At 43.8% G+C, this 16,291-nt stretch overlaps 1 protein-coding gene across 1 annotated transcript in view; it reads right to left on the minus strand.

Annotated features, from left to right (window-relative positions):
• The window catches only part of kdm6ba (lysine (K)-specific demethylase 6B, a), a 118,983-nt gene that overhangs the window by 7,572 nt on the left and 95,120 nt on the right, over positions 1-16,291 (minus strand). Inside the window, exons 6-15 of the mRNA XM_061031457.1 lie at positions 10,162-10,248; positions 8,459-8,572; positions 7,238-7,361; positions 6,965-7,060; positions 6,557-6,842; positions 6,230-6,307; positions 5,887-6,057; positions 5,566-5,748; positions 4,772-5,332; positions 108-3,676 (exon numbers count right to left, since the gene is read on the minus strand). Of these exons, the coding sequence (XP_060887440.1) occupies positions 108-3,676; positions 4,772-5,332; positions 5,566-5,748; positions 5,887-6,057; positions 6,230-6,307; positions 6,557-6,842; positions 6,965-7,060; positions 7,238-7,356 (5,063 nt within the window). The 5' untranslated portion in view covers positions 7,357-7,361; positions 8,459-8,572; positions 10,162-10,248. The remainder of the gene's footprint in view (positions 1-107; positions 3,677-4,771; positions 5,333-5,565; positions 5,749-5,886; positions 6,058-6,229; positions 6,308-6,556; positions 6,843-6,964; positions 7,061-7,237; positions 7,362-8,458; positions 8,573-10,161; positions 10,249-16,291) is intronic.

Raw genomic sequence — 16,291 nt, forward strand, 5'->3', positions numbered from 1 at the left:
TGAAAACATGAAAGCACAAACAGATTTACATTTCTGCTAGGACACTTAGATTTGCCAAACTGTAAATAAAAAATGACAGTCACAGAAATGCACAGTGCATTACTTACTTGCAGGACCTGATGATCTCACTAGCAGAGTTCTTGATGCTGATTTCCTCCAGTGGGATTCTTTTCTCCTCCACCTCAGAGGTGATGAACGTCTCCCTGTCCCCACTCTCCACCTTGATCAGGCGAATCTTCAGCTCCTTGGGGGGCCCGTCCGACAGCGCCTTCAGTTTCAAGAAGTCTGTCGATCCTAATGAAGAACCAGACTCTGAGACTTTGTTGTGTTCAGAGGATCTCTCTGCAGAGCTCCTCGACATCCACTCTGCCTGCTCTCCTTCACTGGTGGAGCTGGAACCAGAAGCGTCCTTGCGTTTCTTCTTCTCCATGACGTGATGACTCTGATTCTTAAGATAGCCCTCCTTGCTCTGGAGGTTTAGGTCACCGAGGATTCTGCGATCCTTCTTTTCCTTGTGGCTCTTGCCGTCCTTATGCCGCCTGTGGCTGGAACTGGAGCAGTTTGAAGAAGAAGAAGATGATGATGATAAAGAAGAGGAGAAGGCCATCTCTCGATGCTTCTTTTCTTTCCTTTCCTCATGCTTCCTGATGCTACTGTGCCCGTGCTTTTTCTTCTCTTTCTCTCTGCGCTCCTTCACTCTCTCTTCCACCTGGCTGTGGCCTTCACACTCTTCCAACTTCTTGTTAGGAAGCGACTGTTGACCGAGTATGATTTCACAGCTCTTTCCCAACTCTGCAAGAGAAGACTCGGAGATGGTGGTCAACAGTTGTTCCTCCTTCACCACCCTAACAGGAGTAATGACAGGAAAAGAGTCAATACTTTTCTCTGTCATCTCTTCCTGATCTCTCCAGACGTCAGCATCCTCTATCTTCAGTTTCTTGTCCTCCAGCTGCGAGAGAGGGGAGAACTTAAGTGGGACAATTGGACTGAATGGTGGATTGGTTGAATCAGATGTTGGAGAGCTGCCCTGCTGCTGGCGGTCTATATCAGGGCCCAGCGACAGTGAAGAAGAATATTTGACCCCGACCAGTGCAGATGGAGGGGGTCTTCCAAACGGCCCACCACGGTAAGCATACTTCTGGCTCTCTAGGACTGTGGCGAGAGATTTGAACATACTGTGTACACCTGTTTGGTGAAGGTGGGGCCTTTGGGGTGGTGGAGAACAAGATGGGGTCTCAGAATCCTCCTCCTCATCCTCATCCTCCTCCTCCTCCTCCTCAGCCTCACTTTTAGTCTGCTCGGGGAGACCATACAGTTTAGCCAAGTCACTGTGGCGGTAATTGGTGTTCCCTACACCCATTCCAATGTCCGACGGCTGTTTAGGTTTGGGAAGACTCGGGGAAGGTTTCAGGTAATCCTCATCGTCCTCATTAAGAGAAGACGTGCGACTACAGGGAGACGCTAAAGAGCCTTGGCGGCTGAGCACAGGAGGGCTAGCGTGTGAATTTGATCCAAAGTCTTCCTGGTTTGGCTGATGCTTTGTGGCTGGAATGAGGTCCGGGGCACACAGGTAGCTTTTCATTGGAGGGATACCAGGAGAAAAAAGACTCACTGAGCCAGTCTTCTGACTGTTACACATCTCCTCTTCCTTCTTGATGGATTCATCCAGCATGGCCATGATGTTAGCCAGACCATCAGGGAGCAGGGTGGACATCTCAGAGGGCTCCTCCTCAAACTGAGCACTGTCAGCGCCACAGCTTTCATCATTCCCCCTCTCTGTCACCTGCTTGTTGAGGCGCCCCCTGGTGGATAGTAAAGGTGGCTGTGGGAGTTGTTCTCTGGGGAAAGCCTGATATAGTTTGGGGGGCTCTCTGAGTGCCAGGTGAGGCAGAGCATGCTGGTTGCTGTCCCTCTCCCTGGCTGTGTCTTTGGATGGGCTGGGTGCCACTTGCATTGCAGGGGGCTTGTTGGGCTTGTTGGACTGGTTCATCCCTGAGGTATTGTTGTGAGTCGATGAGGGACTGAAAGTCATTCCACAGTTGTTGCTCCACATCTCTCTCTGTCTCTGCTTCTCTCTGGCATACTCAGTCTGAGGTGTGAGAGGGGGGGGCCGCAGCCTCTCCGCAGGAGTAGTGTTGGTGTTCAGCTGGCCTGGTGGACACGGGAGCATGCCACCACGGCTAAGCCAGGGGTAGGGGGGTGAAGCCTGGGAGCTCCGGGGTGATGTACCTGAAGGAGGTACAGTAACTGAAGACAAGCGAGGAGGTAGCGGTGCTGGAGAAGTGTTTCCAGAGAGCAGTCGCTCCAGGTTTTCAATAGCTGTCTGCTCTTTGCCTTTTGTACTCGACAGCTCCTGCTCCCTCTCCTGTTCCATCCTCTTTTCCTCCTCTTTTGTTTCAAACTCTCTTTGTAGTTTCCTTTCTTCCTCCTGCTTCTCCAGTTCTCTCTTTTTTCTCTCCTCCTCTTTCTTTTCCCAGTTTCTCTTCTTCCTTTCCTGTTCCCTCTCCCATTCTCTCTTTTTCCTCTCCTCTTCCTGCCTCTCCCATTCTCTCTTTATCCTCTCCCCCTCCAGCCTCTCAGCTTCTCGTCTCCTCATCTCCTCCTCTTGTCTCCTCTTTCTCTCCTGCTCCCGCCTGTCCGACTCTCTCTTTCTCCTCTCCTCTTCCTGTCTCTCCAGCTCTCTCTTTTTAATCTCCTTCTCCTTCTTCTCCAGCTCTTTCCTCTTCCTTTCCTCGTCCCGCTTTTGTCTCATCTCCCATTCTTTTCTTTCTTCTCTCAGTTTTCTTTCATGCTCCTCTCTGTCCCTTTTCCCCCTTTCTACAGCTTGCATATGACCCTCGAGCTCTGCATCAAGCTTGTCTAAGGCCTCTTCAATGGACTGCGGGACGGGGGTGGGAGCTGCTGGACGAACGCGGGGCTGAGAGTACGCCTGTGTGGAGGCAGAGTCTGGATGGTGAACAGGTCCAGAGAAGAAGACTGGATTAGATGGCTGAGGGGCGTTGATGACAGTTGAGGGGGGTTGAAGCCTGGAGGGTGAAGCTGGGCGATATTTAGTAGGAGAGACAGGAAGAGGATTTAAAAGTCTGCTTGTAATCACACTATCCCCTCCTGCCCTGTGGTGTCCCGAGGAGAACAGAGAAGAAGAGGACAATACAGGAGGTTGCTTCTGTTCAGCCTGAGCATAGAATGAGGTCTTCCCCTTCATGGGCTGGGACTTGGTAACTGGTTGTTTTGGTCTAGGCTGACCCTGTTGGTGAGGCTGGTTGGCAGTGATGATTTGGCCTCTTTGACATCCTGGTTGCAGAAGTGAGTCCAGGTGAGGCGGGGGACTAGTGACGCTGATGGTGGAAATTTGGGATACTGGCTCTTTTCCTCTCTGCCAGCTGCTATGACTGCTGCCTTTGTTCACAGGGCCGGGTGGTGCTGTGTTCAGCGTGGATACTACACCCATTGGTATACCCTTTGAGCTGGTGCTGTTGCCATAGCTACTGATGGAGCAGGAGGCCTGGGATAGAGGCAGATTTGGGGTAATAACGGGTGTCCGTGTGGAGTTGGTTTGGGGCAGAGGAGGGCTGACATGCTGCTGGGGGGGCCTAGGAACCCGACTATCCATGACCTGATTGTGGCTCTGCTGGTGCTGAGGTAGCAGACCTGGACCCCTGTAGGTTCCCAATTCCTAAAGAAACACATAGAAAAAAATGAATTACATTAGCCTTAGCGATCTGCAGAGTCCCTCTGCACCTTTAAGAAAAAGCTAAAGACACATTGTAATAGAAAGAATCGCAGCCTGCAAGAATAACAATATATCAGCCTTTAATAACACCTGGAATCCATTCATAATTCACCTAAATCTCAGAAAAATCATACCTCAAACTGAAATTAAAATGTTCTTCTTTCCTTTAATATTGACACATGTATATCTTTTTTTTGTTTTTCTCCCCTCTTTTCTCTTCCTCTCTATTATCTTCAATTTTGTTGCTATTTATTTTTCTTGCTACTTCCCATTCAGCCACTCACTTTTATGTATTATACTGCCACACACACATTCCTTATACAACTACTTCAACTTACTACTTGACTTTTATTATATCTACTTCAATTGTATTTGTCTTTGCTAATGTTTGCGTATTTTGATTTTGTTTAGTTTATTTCTGTTTTGCTTGTTTTTGTTTATTTGCCGTCGCTTTAATTGTCATGTCTATGTGCACATTTTTGTTTTGTACCTTATCACAATAAAAATAAAAAATAAAAAAAAAGCTGAAGACCCAGCTCTTTCATGAATACCTACTAACTTAATGATGATGGTCTCCATATTATTGATGATGATGATGGTAATGACGATGGTTTTTGTTTGATAACGACGACTTATAAGATGGTTTCTATACTGATTAGAGCTCTCAAGAACTGCCCTCAATGTTGTGCTTTGCCTCTGGTCACTTCCTGTCAGCACCTGTGTGTCCAATCAGACTCAAAGCTGATCGTTTGCTCTTACTGACATTGTTCCTTTTTTCTAGATCCTCGCTTGTGTTGTTCTTACTCTCTGATGTACGTCGCTTTAGATAAAAGCGTCTGCTAAGTGAATTGTAGAATTGTAATTGACATTAAAAATGATGCATATTTCATTATTGCACCTTGTTAACAATTTGTACCAGTCTCTTTAATTCATAGTAAAAATATTTGATGCATTATTTTTAAGACCCTAACTCTCATGACTGTAGAAAAACAAACTAAAAAGAATACTGGAGACTCGAGCCAGAAGGATCGTACTCACCAGGGATTGACTGCTGGGCCTTCTCTGATATCTCCAGGCCTCATGAGGCGCACTTTTCTGTTGCTGAGGTACTGAGGTGCTGCTGGCAGGAGGTGGTGGAGGGGGAGGAGGACCCTGGAGCCCCAGCCCTGGGTGAGGCTGGAAGAGGCTGTAAGGCACACTGCTGCTGTTGTTGCTATTTGCAGAATGGTTTGCTGGTGGCACATGGGTGTTTAGGTGTTGACCTCTGTCTCCCCTTTTTGGGGTCGATGCTGTTTGAGAGGTAGCTTGGCTGCCACCTTTCCCCCCAATGAAAGGGCCTCTCTGGTTATGATGACCATGAGGCTCCATAGCCTGACAGGTTGGAACTAGCCCTAGTTTGGAGCTTGGACTGGGGTATGAAGAATGAGGGGACTGCTGGTTTACAGCCTGAGGTTGGAATGTGTCTTTCTGGAGCTGAGAAGCACATCCCTGGTTGAAGTTTCCAGGAGATGAGTGTGATGGAGGAGAGAGGTTTGAAGGGCTCGAAGAGGAGGGAGAGGATTTGGAAGTGTAGCTGCTCATTCCAAGTTTGTTGGTTTCCTGTTAACAAATAAAGAACAAGCAAATAAACCACAAAGACTAACTACAGTCATATGAAACATAGAAAATAGAAATGAATGCTCTGTTAGGTTCAGACAGTTAACAGCCTTGTACATCTTAATGAAATCCACTCTCTCCATTTTATGTTTTTTTTTTCTTCTGTTGATTGGAGCAAATAGTAAAATGTTTTTCCCCTGGTTCTATACATCTAAAAAAAAAGGACATTTTCTTACAGTTCGAACCTGGAACTCCTGGTTCTTGTGGTCCGAGTTCTGGTGCTGCCAGGGAGTGTTGCTGCTCTTGTGAAGAGGGTTCCAGAAGGCCGGTTTTGCAGAGTTGTGATGGACAGATGACAGTTGAGGAGATAAGAAAGAGTGGCCAGGGCCAGGGAAACACTGGAGCCCATTGTGTGATACCTGCACAACAAGAATGACAAGCAAATGTATAAAGAAAGACTGAGGCAGAGGTTGTTAAAAGACACTCAGTGTAAATGTACTGGAGCTGGTATGTCACAGTTATTGTAAAACAAGGTTCTGTTTAAAGACTAATGTTACCTGATCTGAATTCCTCTTCCTCTTGCTGGGGCTGGGGCAGTCCTCTGTAGCTTGGTGCGAGGACAGGTGTTGTTGTGATGATGGAGGAGTGTGTTGTATCACCGACTGCTCTCCCAATGGAGGACCCGGTCTCTTCAGTTGACCCCCCAGCATCTTTCCTAGATAGCCCCTCTGTTGAAAAGAGAAAATGTAGACGATGAAGACAACCAAAGCAAATATCATAATGACAGTCCAAAGACAAGTCCAGTTCAGTAGAACTTTCATGTGTCTGCTTCTGAACAGAGACAACTTTTTGTGTATACAGATGATGAAACACAAGAATAGCAAATTAGAGAGCTCCTACCTGGTGCACCTGAGCCCACATGTCATTTCCAAGCAATGGTGGCCCCCGGGGAACATGCTGCTCCTGAGGACCCCCAAACTAAAAAAAAAAACAAATACACATTGATCTTTTTTATTTTGTTGGGCTTTATGCTTTTATTTGATATGAAAGAATAGAGGAGTAAATCAGAGAGAAAGTGGGGAGTGACATGCAGGAAGGAAGCCACAGGTCAGACTTGAACCTGGGCAAGCTGCCTTCAGGACTTTTGCCTCTTAACCACAAGGCCATCTGCCAAATGTTGATCATTTTTTAATCTGACATAAATGCACTTATGGCATTACAACTCACCTTCTGCAGATGGTTTGGTCTGCTGGGTTGATGGTGGCCGTTGTGGGGAAGTCCCCCACTACCTGCATAGCCTCCATTATGAAGTCGAAGTGAGGGCTCGTTGTGAGTGGGCATCACAGTATGTCCTTGAGGAGAGAGGTGGGAGTCATACAGCGGAGCCAGTTGCTCCCATGCTCTGTGGGGAGGGGGAGGGTGAAGATGATGAGGATGAGGTCTCGCTTGCTCCCTATGCACACCTGGTAACATCGGCTGTGGGAGCTCAAGCTTCTCAGTTCCTCGCATGGGCCTGCATAGACAAAAAGGTCAAAGCAGTTGAACATTATTACAAAACAATTAGTAGAGTTAGAGTATGCCATTTTCTGTCATTAACATTTAGTTATTTTCTTGATGATTTTCTTAATCTCTTACCCATTACTAAAAAATTTACTTGGATGATTGGGTCCACCCATAGGACCAGGAGGTAGATGGGAAAGGAGCTGGTGTTGGTTCATTCCAGGCGAACACCTTATGAAGAAAAGTACACACTTTACAGTCAGGGGGCTTCTCTTAGCAGGTTGTTCATTAAATTAATTCTTTAACTTCAGTTTGGAAAACAGAATTTTAAAAACAGAACTTAAAAGTCTTCAGCATAGCTTGAACAAAGAGGTTAGCATAAATGTATGTGTTGTCATGGATACACACCTGGCAGGTGGTTGCCAGGCGCGGCCGCCCACGGGAGCCCATGGTCCCCGGTTGAGTCCGTCCAGAGGGAAGGAATCCCGTGTGCCACGCCCGACAAACTGCTCTACTGCGTGATGCATCCAGCCTGTGGATAAGAGTAGCATTTAAATAAACATGCTAAAGTACCGAAAATCAGGTTGAATTAGACAATAATATAAAAGTTACATCCTCTTTATTATATAACCCCCATAATACAGCAGTCTATTTGTACATGCTACAAAGTACCATGATCTTTAAATGGTATAGTTTAATAGTAATACCATCATATTTAAAGTAGATTAGTTATTGCTCACTGAGCGTCATGACATCATGCACTAAAACCAATGAACAGCTAATCAAACAACAAACTGTAGTAAAGACATTCTGACATGATCTTTATCAAGGAGTGTTTAGCTGGTTATGAAACTGACTCAAATTAAAATGTGTGTCTTCTTATGACATTCACAAGTAAACATGAGATAACTGATTAAATCTATGTAGTTATTATTCTGTCTGTAAACTGTGATGTTTGTCTGTTTCAAACACCATGATTAACTTCACCCTCAGCCTGTAGTTACACTTCCCCATCAAAGATTCACAGTGAGTGATACATTCAGCTGTTGAGATAACACAGGATAAGAGTCTTTGATAACAAATAAAAAAAACTACTAACAATTAAAAGACCAGATGTACTGCTTTGTCCACAGAGGAACCGAAATAGACAAAAAACACTATTTCCTCACAGGAGCTTAATCTATATCCATCTGAATTATTAATACATTCATTGTATCATTATTATTTAAAATATCAATCTTAAAGCTGCTCTATGTAGATTTGGTAGTGACATTTGAAAGTTTGAGACAGGAAAGAATTCTATGCTTTATTTTCTGAACTAAATACACAAACTTTACTCAAAGGAACAACAGGTCCCTGGTACATTGTGACCAGGAGAGTTACAGTGTCACTGTTGCGGACCCCCCACCAACACTTGTTATCTTCAAACAGTGTTACAGGACCAAATGTTCCTCTGAGGACAGTTTGTGTTTAGAGTTATGAACATGCGGTATACCACAATTTGTCAACTTTCACATTTCTCTACCAAAACTTCAGAGTGCACCTTTCATCCATTTATCTCCACAGGTGCTACAACATTTATTTAAATGAAGGGTAGTAACAGTCTCTCACAAGAGAGCTCATACTCACCAGACTAGCTGTGTCTGTGAAGCCCTCCACTGCAGCACAGAGAGGGCCTCACTCCAACACTGAGAATATCGCTATTGTCCGACTCTCTAGCACCAAGAATCCAAAGCCCAGCGGCTGCATAGAGAGAGAGAGTGAGAGAGGAGAGATTTTCAGAAACAGAGTGATACTGAAAGTCATCAAATCCCAGGGGGTATAGGTGCTGTTTGCATGTGTGTGAGTTAAGAGCTTGCTAGCAGAGAGAGAATCATTCAGATACATTAAAGGAGAGGGGACAGCTTGGTGAGAAGCTAACTGTATATATATATATATATATATATATCTAAAATCTGTCTGATAATGCTTTGGTTGCACTATATTATAATTTTTATGTTGAAATAGATTAAAGCCTTAATAATGATGAATATTTTTCTTTGTATCTGGCTGCTGTGTGGATCGTCCTGTAGGAGGCAGTAGTGAGCCAGTCGTAACAGAACAGGATTATAGCTGAGGCCCAGATGGCTCAACGGGGAGCTCACCTATGAGGACAGACCTGGGGTGACTGTAATCCTTTCAGAGGACCCTCTGATAAGAAGAGGGAAAGACTGAGAGTGAGGGGTCCTGGACGCATGCCAAGTGTGTGTGTGTGTGTGTGTGTGTGTGTGTGTGTTGGAAGTAATGCCAAATGTGCAAGCTGCATGATGGGGTGGTGATTGTACTGATTTAGTGCATATGAGAGAATAGTGTCTTTAGTGGATGATTGTCTGTGTGTGTTTGTGTGCATGTGTGTTACGCTGCTCTTGAGAATATGTGCAGAAAGCGTGTGTGTGTTCCATGCCCTGTGGATACGCCAATGTTTAATCTCATTACGGCAGGCGTGATGGCGGGGAGAGGGGGGGGCAAGCAGTGACAGACGGTCTGAACAGGATAGAGGGTTGATTAAAGAGAAAAGATGGAGGAGAGGACAGACATATACACATGTACACAGAGACAACACAAAGGAAAGTGGTGGAGAAAACTCCCTCCCTGCTTTTCAAACTGACAAACACAAACTAAGAAAAAGGACAGATGGTGTAAAGATACACCGACATCTGAGATCAAATGCTTTTTCAGAATGAGTCAACAAATGAGGAAACCCCTTTTTTTTGTTCAATAATTCCTCAAAGGTATCAACAAACATACATTTAAAGAAAATGTAACAAATGAAATGACTTCATCTCCATACAATATCCCATGGAAGCTGTATTTATCAAAAATGAAAAGTCTAGTTGTAATGATAATGTCTCTTTACCACTAATTTAGACATGACACAGTATATCTGATTTCTGTAACTTAGCATAACGTAGAGTTTTTTTTAATGAAAAGTTTATTTTAAAGTAAGGGACAAACTGACATGCACACACACATGCTATGATTCATTTCTCTTGGTCTGCACTCATCCACCACTTTTCTTAAATTAGCTGTATCCATACACAGTCCTTCCACCCACCAGTTCCTCTTCTCTCCCTGTCTTTCTCCCACCATCTCTGGAGCTCTGACTATTTAAAGGCCGGGCTCGCTCACTCTTTTAGCTTGTCAGTGTGTGTGTGGGGGCGATGCTAAAGAGTGACACACACACCTTCTCCCCGTCTGCCTCACAGAGATCATCATGAATCAGTCCATGCTGCTATGTGAACTTTCAGGACAGCATATATACAGTAACATGCTTTAGAACAAAGTGAGTGTACCTTTTAGAGTAGCACCAGGTTTTTGAGTCACAGGTGTGTCAAGTCTCAGCTTTGGCTACCAATCATCTCTCTGTGGTCTCCTCAACCCTGAAAGAGAAAAGACACAAGTTCTTATGTCAAGCTGTCATAAAAACAACAAAAACACAAAAACAACTTGAGGCCAGAGCTGTGGGCAAACTGTCTCTCCAGAATTTACCCTCTGGGATTCAGTATATAAAATAATAAAAAGGATATGATGATTGTAGGTGGAGGTGGGGGGGGGCTTTGCTGACATCCTCTCTAACCCTTTTCACACATATGGAAATCTCCTGAAAAACTCTGGAGATTTGTCTACCCGGAGGTTCTTTAGGCTGTGTGAACACAAACGGCCGCATTTTTCGCGCGGAGTTCACCCAGCCAGACCCCTAGTATTTTATCTGCAGAATACCCGAGTGAGCTGATGTCTGAACGCGGCCGCATATACTCCGTTTATGTTTTCTGTTCGTCAGTATGTTGTTCTCCTCTCTTTTGTGGATGTTGTCATTCCATTGGATTACACATAGCATTGATATAAAGGCAAATATTCTCATTATAACGTTGTGTAGCGGACTCTGTTGCTTCGTACACTACTTCCGCGTTGTTTATTTACGTCATGTCTTACCTCAGGAAATCCCCCGCCCCCCCTCCCCTCTGACAGGGACACAGTGAGGGGTGCTCTTTTATTCACTGCTGTCTCTCACAGATACACTGGTCAGACTGACAGAGACCAGTAAACCAGACTTAGAAAAGAGAGCTCTAACAGGAAGTCAACTCTCACATAGAAACAGGTGGAATAATAAAGGACACTGGATTAGAGAAGTAGAAGAAGAGTTGAACCACTAGCAGACGTAGTGGTGAGTTCAAACAGGGACACAGTGGTGAGGTAGTAATTACAGAACTACTTTCAGAGAGGGGGTGTGTTTATGTCTGTTGTCACATCAGATACTCTACCAGCACAGTGCAGGTAAGTCAGTAATCTGAAACCAGATAGCAGACAGTGTGACATCCGAGCTCTCGTTCTATCAGATGAAGTGTGGTTATGACACATATGAGTCATTGTTCCCTTTTTCATGTGTAGATAGAAAACCAGCGAGGATGTGCACGCCTTAGTGAGAGTGGAGCACATTTTAGTTTTCGGGGGAACCCCACAACGACTCAGTGTGCTAGAGGAGGGTTTACCCCAAACCGCTTGACCCTAAGCTCCGCCCACCTGGGACACCACTTACAGTCAGCTGAGCGGGGGCGTGTTCGCGTGACAACACACACATCGGACAACAGCGGGAACTCGTGATGTCATTTCTGCCTCAACACAAAGTGGGCGGGACATGTTGATTTGACAAATGACAATACATACATTCAGCAGGAGTCTGATCAACAGTGACTTTTACCACAACTCACCACAAGAAGTAGTAGTTTCTATTTTGAGTACTTCAAATCAAGGTTTAACCAAAGTCATATCAGGACTTTGGCCACCATTTTCTCCTCATTGAGAATTTACCCAGCTGATGTATTTATTCATTATACCATACAGATAAGAAATTTGATCAAAAACCCCCCACTCTGTAAAAGAATTCCCCCGATCAACATGAGACATCAGAGAGCTGTTCCTGTCAGCGCCCACACACTCAAAGTCACCAAAGTCGGGTATCGTTCCGGTTAAACCAGCGATCAGATAGAAGGCAGGGCAGAGGAGGAAACGTAAGAAAATCTGTGCCAACGATCATCAACCACACAATCCAAAAAGCCTCAATTCAAATGAAAGAGTTATGTTGAACAATATTAAAAATCTTTTAACAAATAACAAAAAAATGTAAATGCCATTTTCCAATGTGACCCATAAATCAAAGACACAAGTGTAAGGCACAAAGAAGGAGGCTTGATGAACTTCAGCTCTTGTCCCCATTTAGACCACAACACAAAGGTCATGACAGAAAACAAAGGGATGTTAGTGAGGTTAGTGCCTTCAGAAAACAGACTTGATATCTGATATTTGTGGTAGACTTTTTTTACTTTCTCTAAAAATTAATGATAAAATGAATAATTTATTCTTATTATTAGAAAGACCAGAAGATACAGAGACAGTTTACACTTAACACGCTGCAGTGACCTTATGAACCACAGAGGGAAACTAGCATGAGTGCAGTGTTTCCCCTAGGTTTACAGCTTTTGGGGGAGGGGGGAACTTGTTCATGGGTTACTTTTAATGACAGCTGTCCTGTTCTATGAGAAAGGTATCCTTAAATGACTTCTTTCCCTGATGTCAGACTCTATCCACTATCCTATCTCTACAATAAAGGCACAAAAAGACAAAAAAATAAATCTAAACATTTTTTTTTTCTTTAATTAACTTGACCTTCAAGGGGGGTCACCCCCCTAATATAATGGTAGGGGAAACACTGGAGTGGGTAATGGCGGTCAGCTGAGGAATGTTAAGAGTCCAAAAAAGTCAGTGTGGGGCTTTTCTGATAAGACATAAACAGAAGGAGCAGATAACAGCAAACAGATCGAGGACTGGCAGCAAGGAGCTTCTGGCAGAGGATGACGGAAAGGCCATGCATGGTCTTGTCTCGGTCTATCTCTCTCTCTCGTTCTGTCCACCCTCACTCTCCCTACTCCGTTACATAACAGTCCCAGATAGCGATTTCCTCTCTCTCTCTTACACACAAACCAACAGAGATACAGCCAGCCCCTGCACCACCGCTTTGTTGCCAGGCTATCTGTGTGGCTGCGCATGTACAGTATGTGTGTGTGTGTGTGTGTGTTTATGTGTTGGTGCGTGTGTGCAAACGTCAGCAAAATGCCAATCCAAGATAGTGATGCAGGCTAACTTCGTCATGTACACACACCCTCACACACACAAAAAAACATTAAGAGGATACAGTGGGTCATCTGAGGACAGCAGGCAAACACTGTTCCTGCACAGAAACACAATAACATTCAATGTGTGCAGTGGATGTTAATGTCCTACTAGCATGCATTTAAAGAAACAGAATTCTTCATCTAGGGGGATAGAACGTGAATATTTAACCAGTCATCTGCACTTAAAAAGGGACATTTTTGCTCAGATGCAACAGAAAAAAAACATATTGGTCATACCTAATGTACTCCTTACTTCTGCTGTACATTCAGGGTTTAACTAGTCAGAAGATAAGAGATTTACTTTGCTCATGAGACACATTTAGCCTACATATTCCTACTCTTTGTGGGGGAAAACAAACAAAGACAACAAGGAGGAGGGGGCTGGTAGAACTTACCACACTTACATCTAAGACTGACAGCACACATCTGGCTCAGTGTGCTTGCTCTTTATTTTTTAACTCACACACACAGGCGCATGTTTAACGTTAAAGACGAGGGGAACAGAGCTCGGGGGAGAGAGGAAGCTGTTGTCACAGCCACAGGAAGTTGGCCTCCCTGAAGGGTGTGTATGTGTGTGGATAAGAGGGAGAGAGAGAGAGAAGGAGGCCTTGGGGAGGGTTATAAGGCTGAGGTTTCCTGTTCAGCCTTTGGCTTCTCTTGTGTTTCTGTGTACCTTTAAATCTGTTTAACAGTTCAAAAACTTAGTGAATGTGATGAGTATGTGTGACATAAGGGATGTTACACAGGGGGCAATTCAGAACCTGGTTGGCTTAGGTCATGGCTCCATTATGCCTCAGACACAGTCTTCTTATGTGTGAACAGCACTTGTGTCCAACTCATGACTCACACAAGTCTAGCAAACAAAAACATGACAGTCAAGTGATTTGAACTTCTCCTTGGTGTTAAGTTAAAAAAAAAATATTTGAGCTTCTGAAAAGTGGTATGACAAACATGAGGACAAAATGAGTGTGAGTAGGCCTATATGCTGAATAACACCAGGTACTTGTTTTCCCTGCTTCACTTTCACAGAAACCTGAGTGTTTACAGAGAAACACTGGTCTGGGTGGATCAACATACAGAAAGGAAACCAAACTAAAAAAAAAAGTGAATTCCAACAAACTGTAGTATCTGAGAGGCCGTGGGCATTTCATTGACAACTGACTGTGGCTTTGTCATCGTCACTCTCGATTTCCACAGTTCAGCAACTCCACAAGCCCCCCCAAAAAACATGATCTTCTCCTACACAGAAAAAAAACAGAAGATCATTGTTCCTCCTTTGATGAATAAACAGCCTTGAAATAAAAAAAAATTACTCAACAAACAGGACTCAATCATTAAAGAAGTGCACTTAACAACAGCCTCTCGTCCACTGGTTATGGTTGCCATGGGAACCAGCTGAGTTAGTATCACTAACAGTTATTAAAATAAGCTAGAGGGGCAGGGGGTAGACTCTGAGAGGAACTGTAAGAGAATGAACAACATGTTTACTGACCTCACACATCATCCTCTTCTGGACTCACATTATGTCTCATCAGCAGTCTGTGTGTGTGTTTGTTTTTAAGCCCTATATGTATTCTATACATTTTAATGACAGCATGAGTACTGATGGCATATAAAGCGTTATTATAGGTGAAATCAAACAGTTCTTTACTAATACCTTTTTTATTCCTAAGATCCAAACTTCTGCCCAGTGAGCGACTCAACATGTTGTAGACAGTGGAGGTATCCTGAAGAATTTACTGTTATTACTCCTTCTATTCTATTCAACAACATGAAATGTTAGTTCTCCTATGCTGCCGATGTCCTGTGGTGCTTCGTTTTGCCTCCTGCTAATATTGTGACATCAGCCCTAAGAGGGTCTATTACCACCAACAAAGGATGTTGGCTGGAATGACACAGTACATTTTCTTTTTATAAATCTCCCATTATACACACACAAACACATTTTTTGTGTTTGGGGGGTGTAGGTAGACAAAGGTAGTCACAGGACATGAGGGGAGGTCAAAACAGGTAAGAAGAGAATTCTTTCCAATGTGTGACAGTGTTTTTAATTGTGTGTACGCGCATGTATTGTAAAGGTTCTCACACTTCACTTCCACTCTGTCATCATCATCATCATCATCAGAGGCAAAGAGCCAGAAAACAGAGAGGAGTGAAATCAGAGGTAAAAACATTCACCTTTACACACACCCAGCTGAACACACAAACAGGACATAGGGACTGTTACCATAACTCCTTACACAGTGGATTGACTCAATCACAAATCACTGCTCTGCTCTCCTTTTACTCATTATTCTTCATTCTCAGCTGAAACTACTTCCATGAAAACTGGGACGCTTAAATTAGCTTATTGTCCCTGCTTACCTTCTCCTGGAGAATATAAGTAGTTTGCTGCTGAACTGAATTATACTGATGTTTATTTCCTACTTCAAGATGTCTTGAAGGCTTTATATGTGATTTTTTGATCCAGCAGATGTCGCCCTTGAGCACCAGCATGAAACCAAAACAACTCGCGCTACATTGTTGTGTTAGCATGCTAATGCTAGTGATCTTTATTATGCTCGTATCTTCACACTGCATGTAAATTTACCTGAAATGAGCGTGATCTAGAAACACAGTTAAGCAGTGAGTACAGTATGTTATTCTTCTTTTCTCTAGTCCCTCAATTAAACAACTTTTATACTCGAGGGGAGGAGTCAGCCGGCCGTCCCGGCGATAGGACTCTGAAAACATCACAGACAGCGGGACTCAGGTGTTACACCCATTGTAATATAACTACATTTTGATCACTTTATACTCTTTAACATGATAACTGTTATATTAACTATCTTGTTTGTCAGCGTTCTTTTTTAGTTTAGGACTTAATAAAGCTAAACATATCCAGGGCCTGGTCCACATTTTAAAAACACCCTGATCTCCAGCAGGCGGTCTCACCCTGCATGGTGAAGTCCATGTTAAGTTGACTAAGTTTTGACCCTTTTCGGCCGATGAAACTCTAAAACCTCTGTCTTACTTTCTGGGCGAGCTAAGTGAACTCAAGAGTTTGATGATGCAACACAACGCTCTGTATAACTGACAGTTATGTTACTGCAATCATTCAGCCCTTTGCCCTGTTGTTATGCAGTGAGTAGTACTATAAATAACCTCATGCTACATGAATGGAAAGGAAATATTAAAGCTGTATTAATATTGCTCGTGTGTTTCTGCTAACAATCACAGAAGACTCCTAAACTCTTATCCAAACACTGAGCCA

This window comes from Labrus mixtus, chromosome 23 (genome assembly GCF_963584025.1).
Source record: "Labrus mixtus chromosome 23, fLabMix1.1, whole genome shotgun sequence".
Taxonomy (NCBI): Eukaryota; Metazoa; Chordata; class Actinopteri; order Labriformes; family Labridae; genus Labrus; species Labrus mixtus.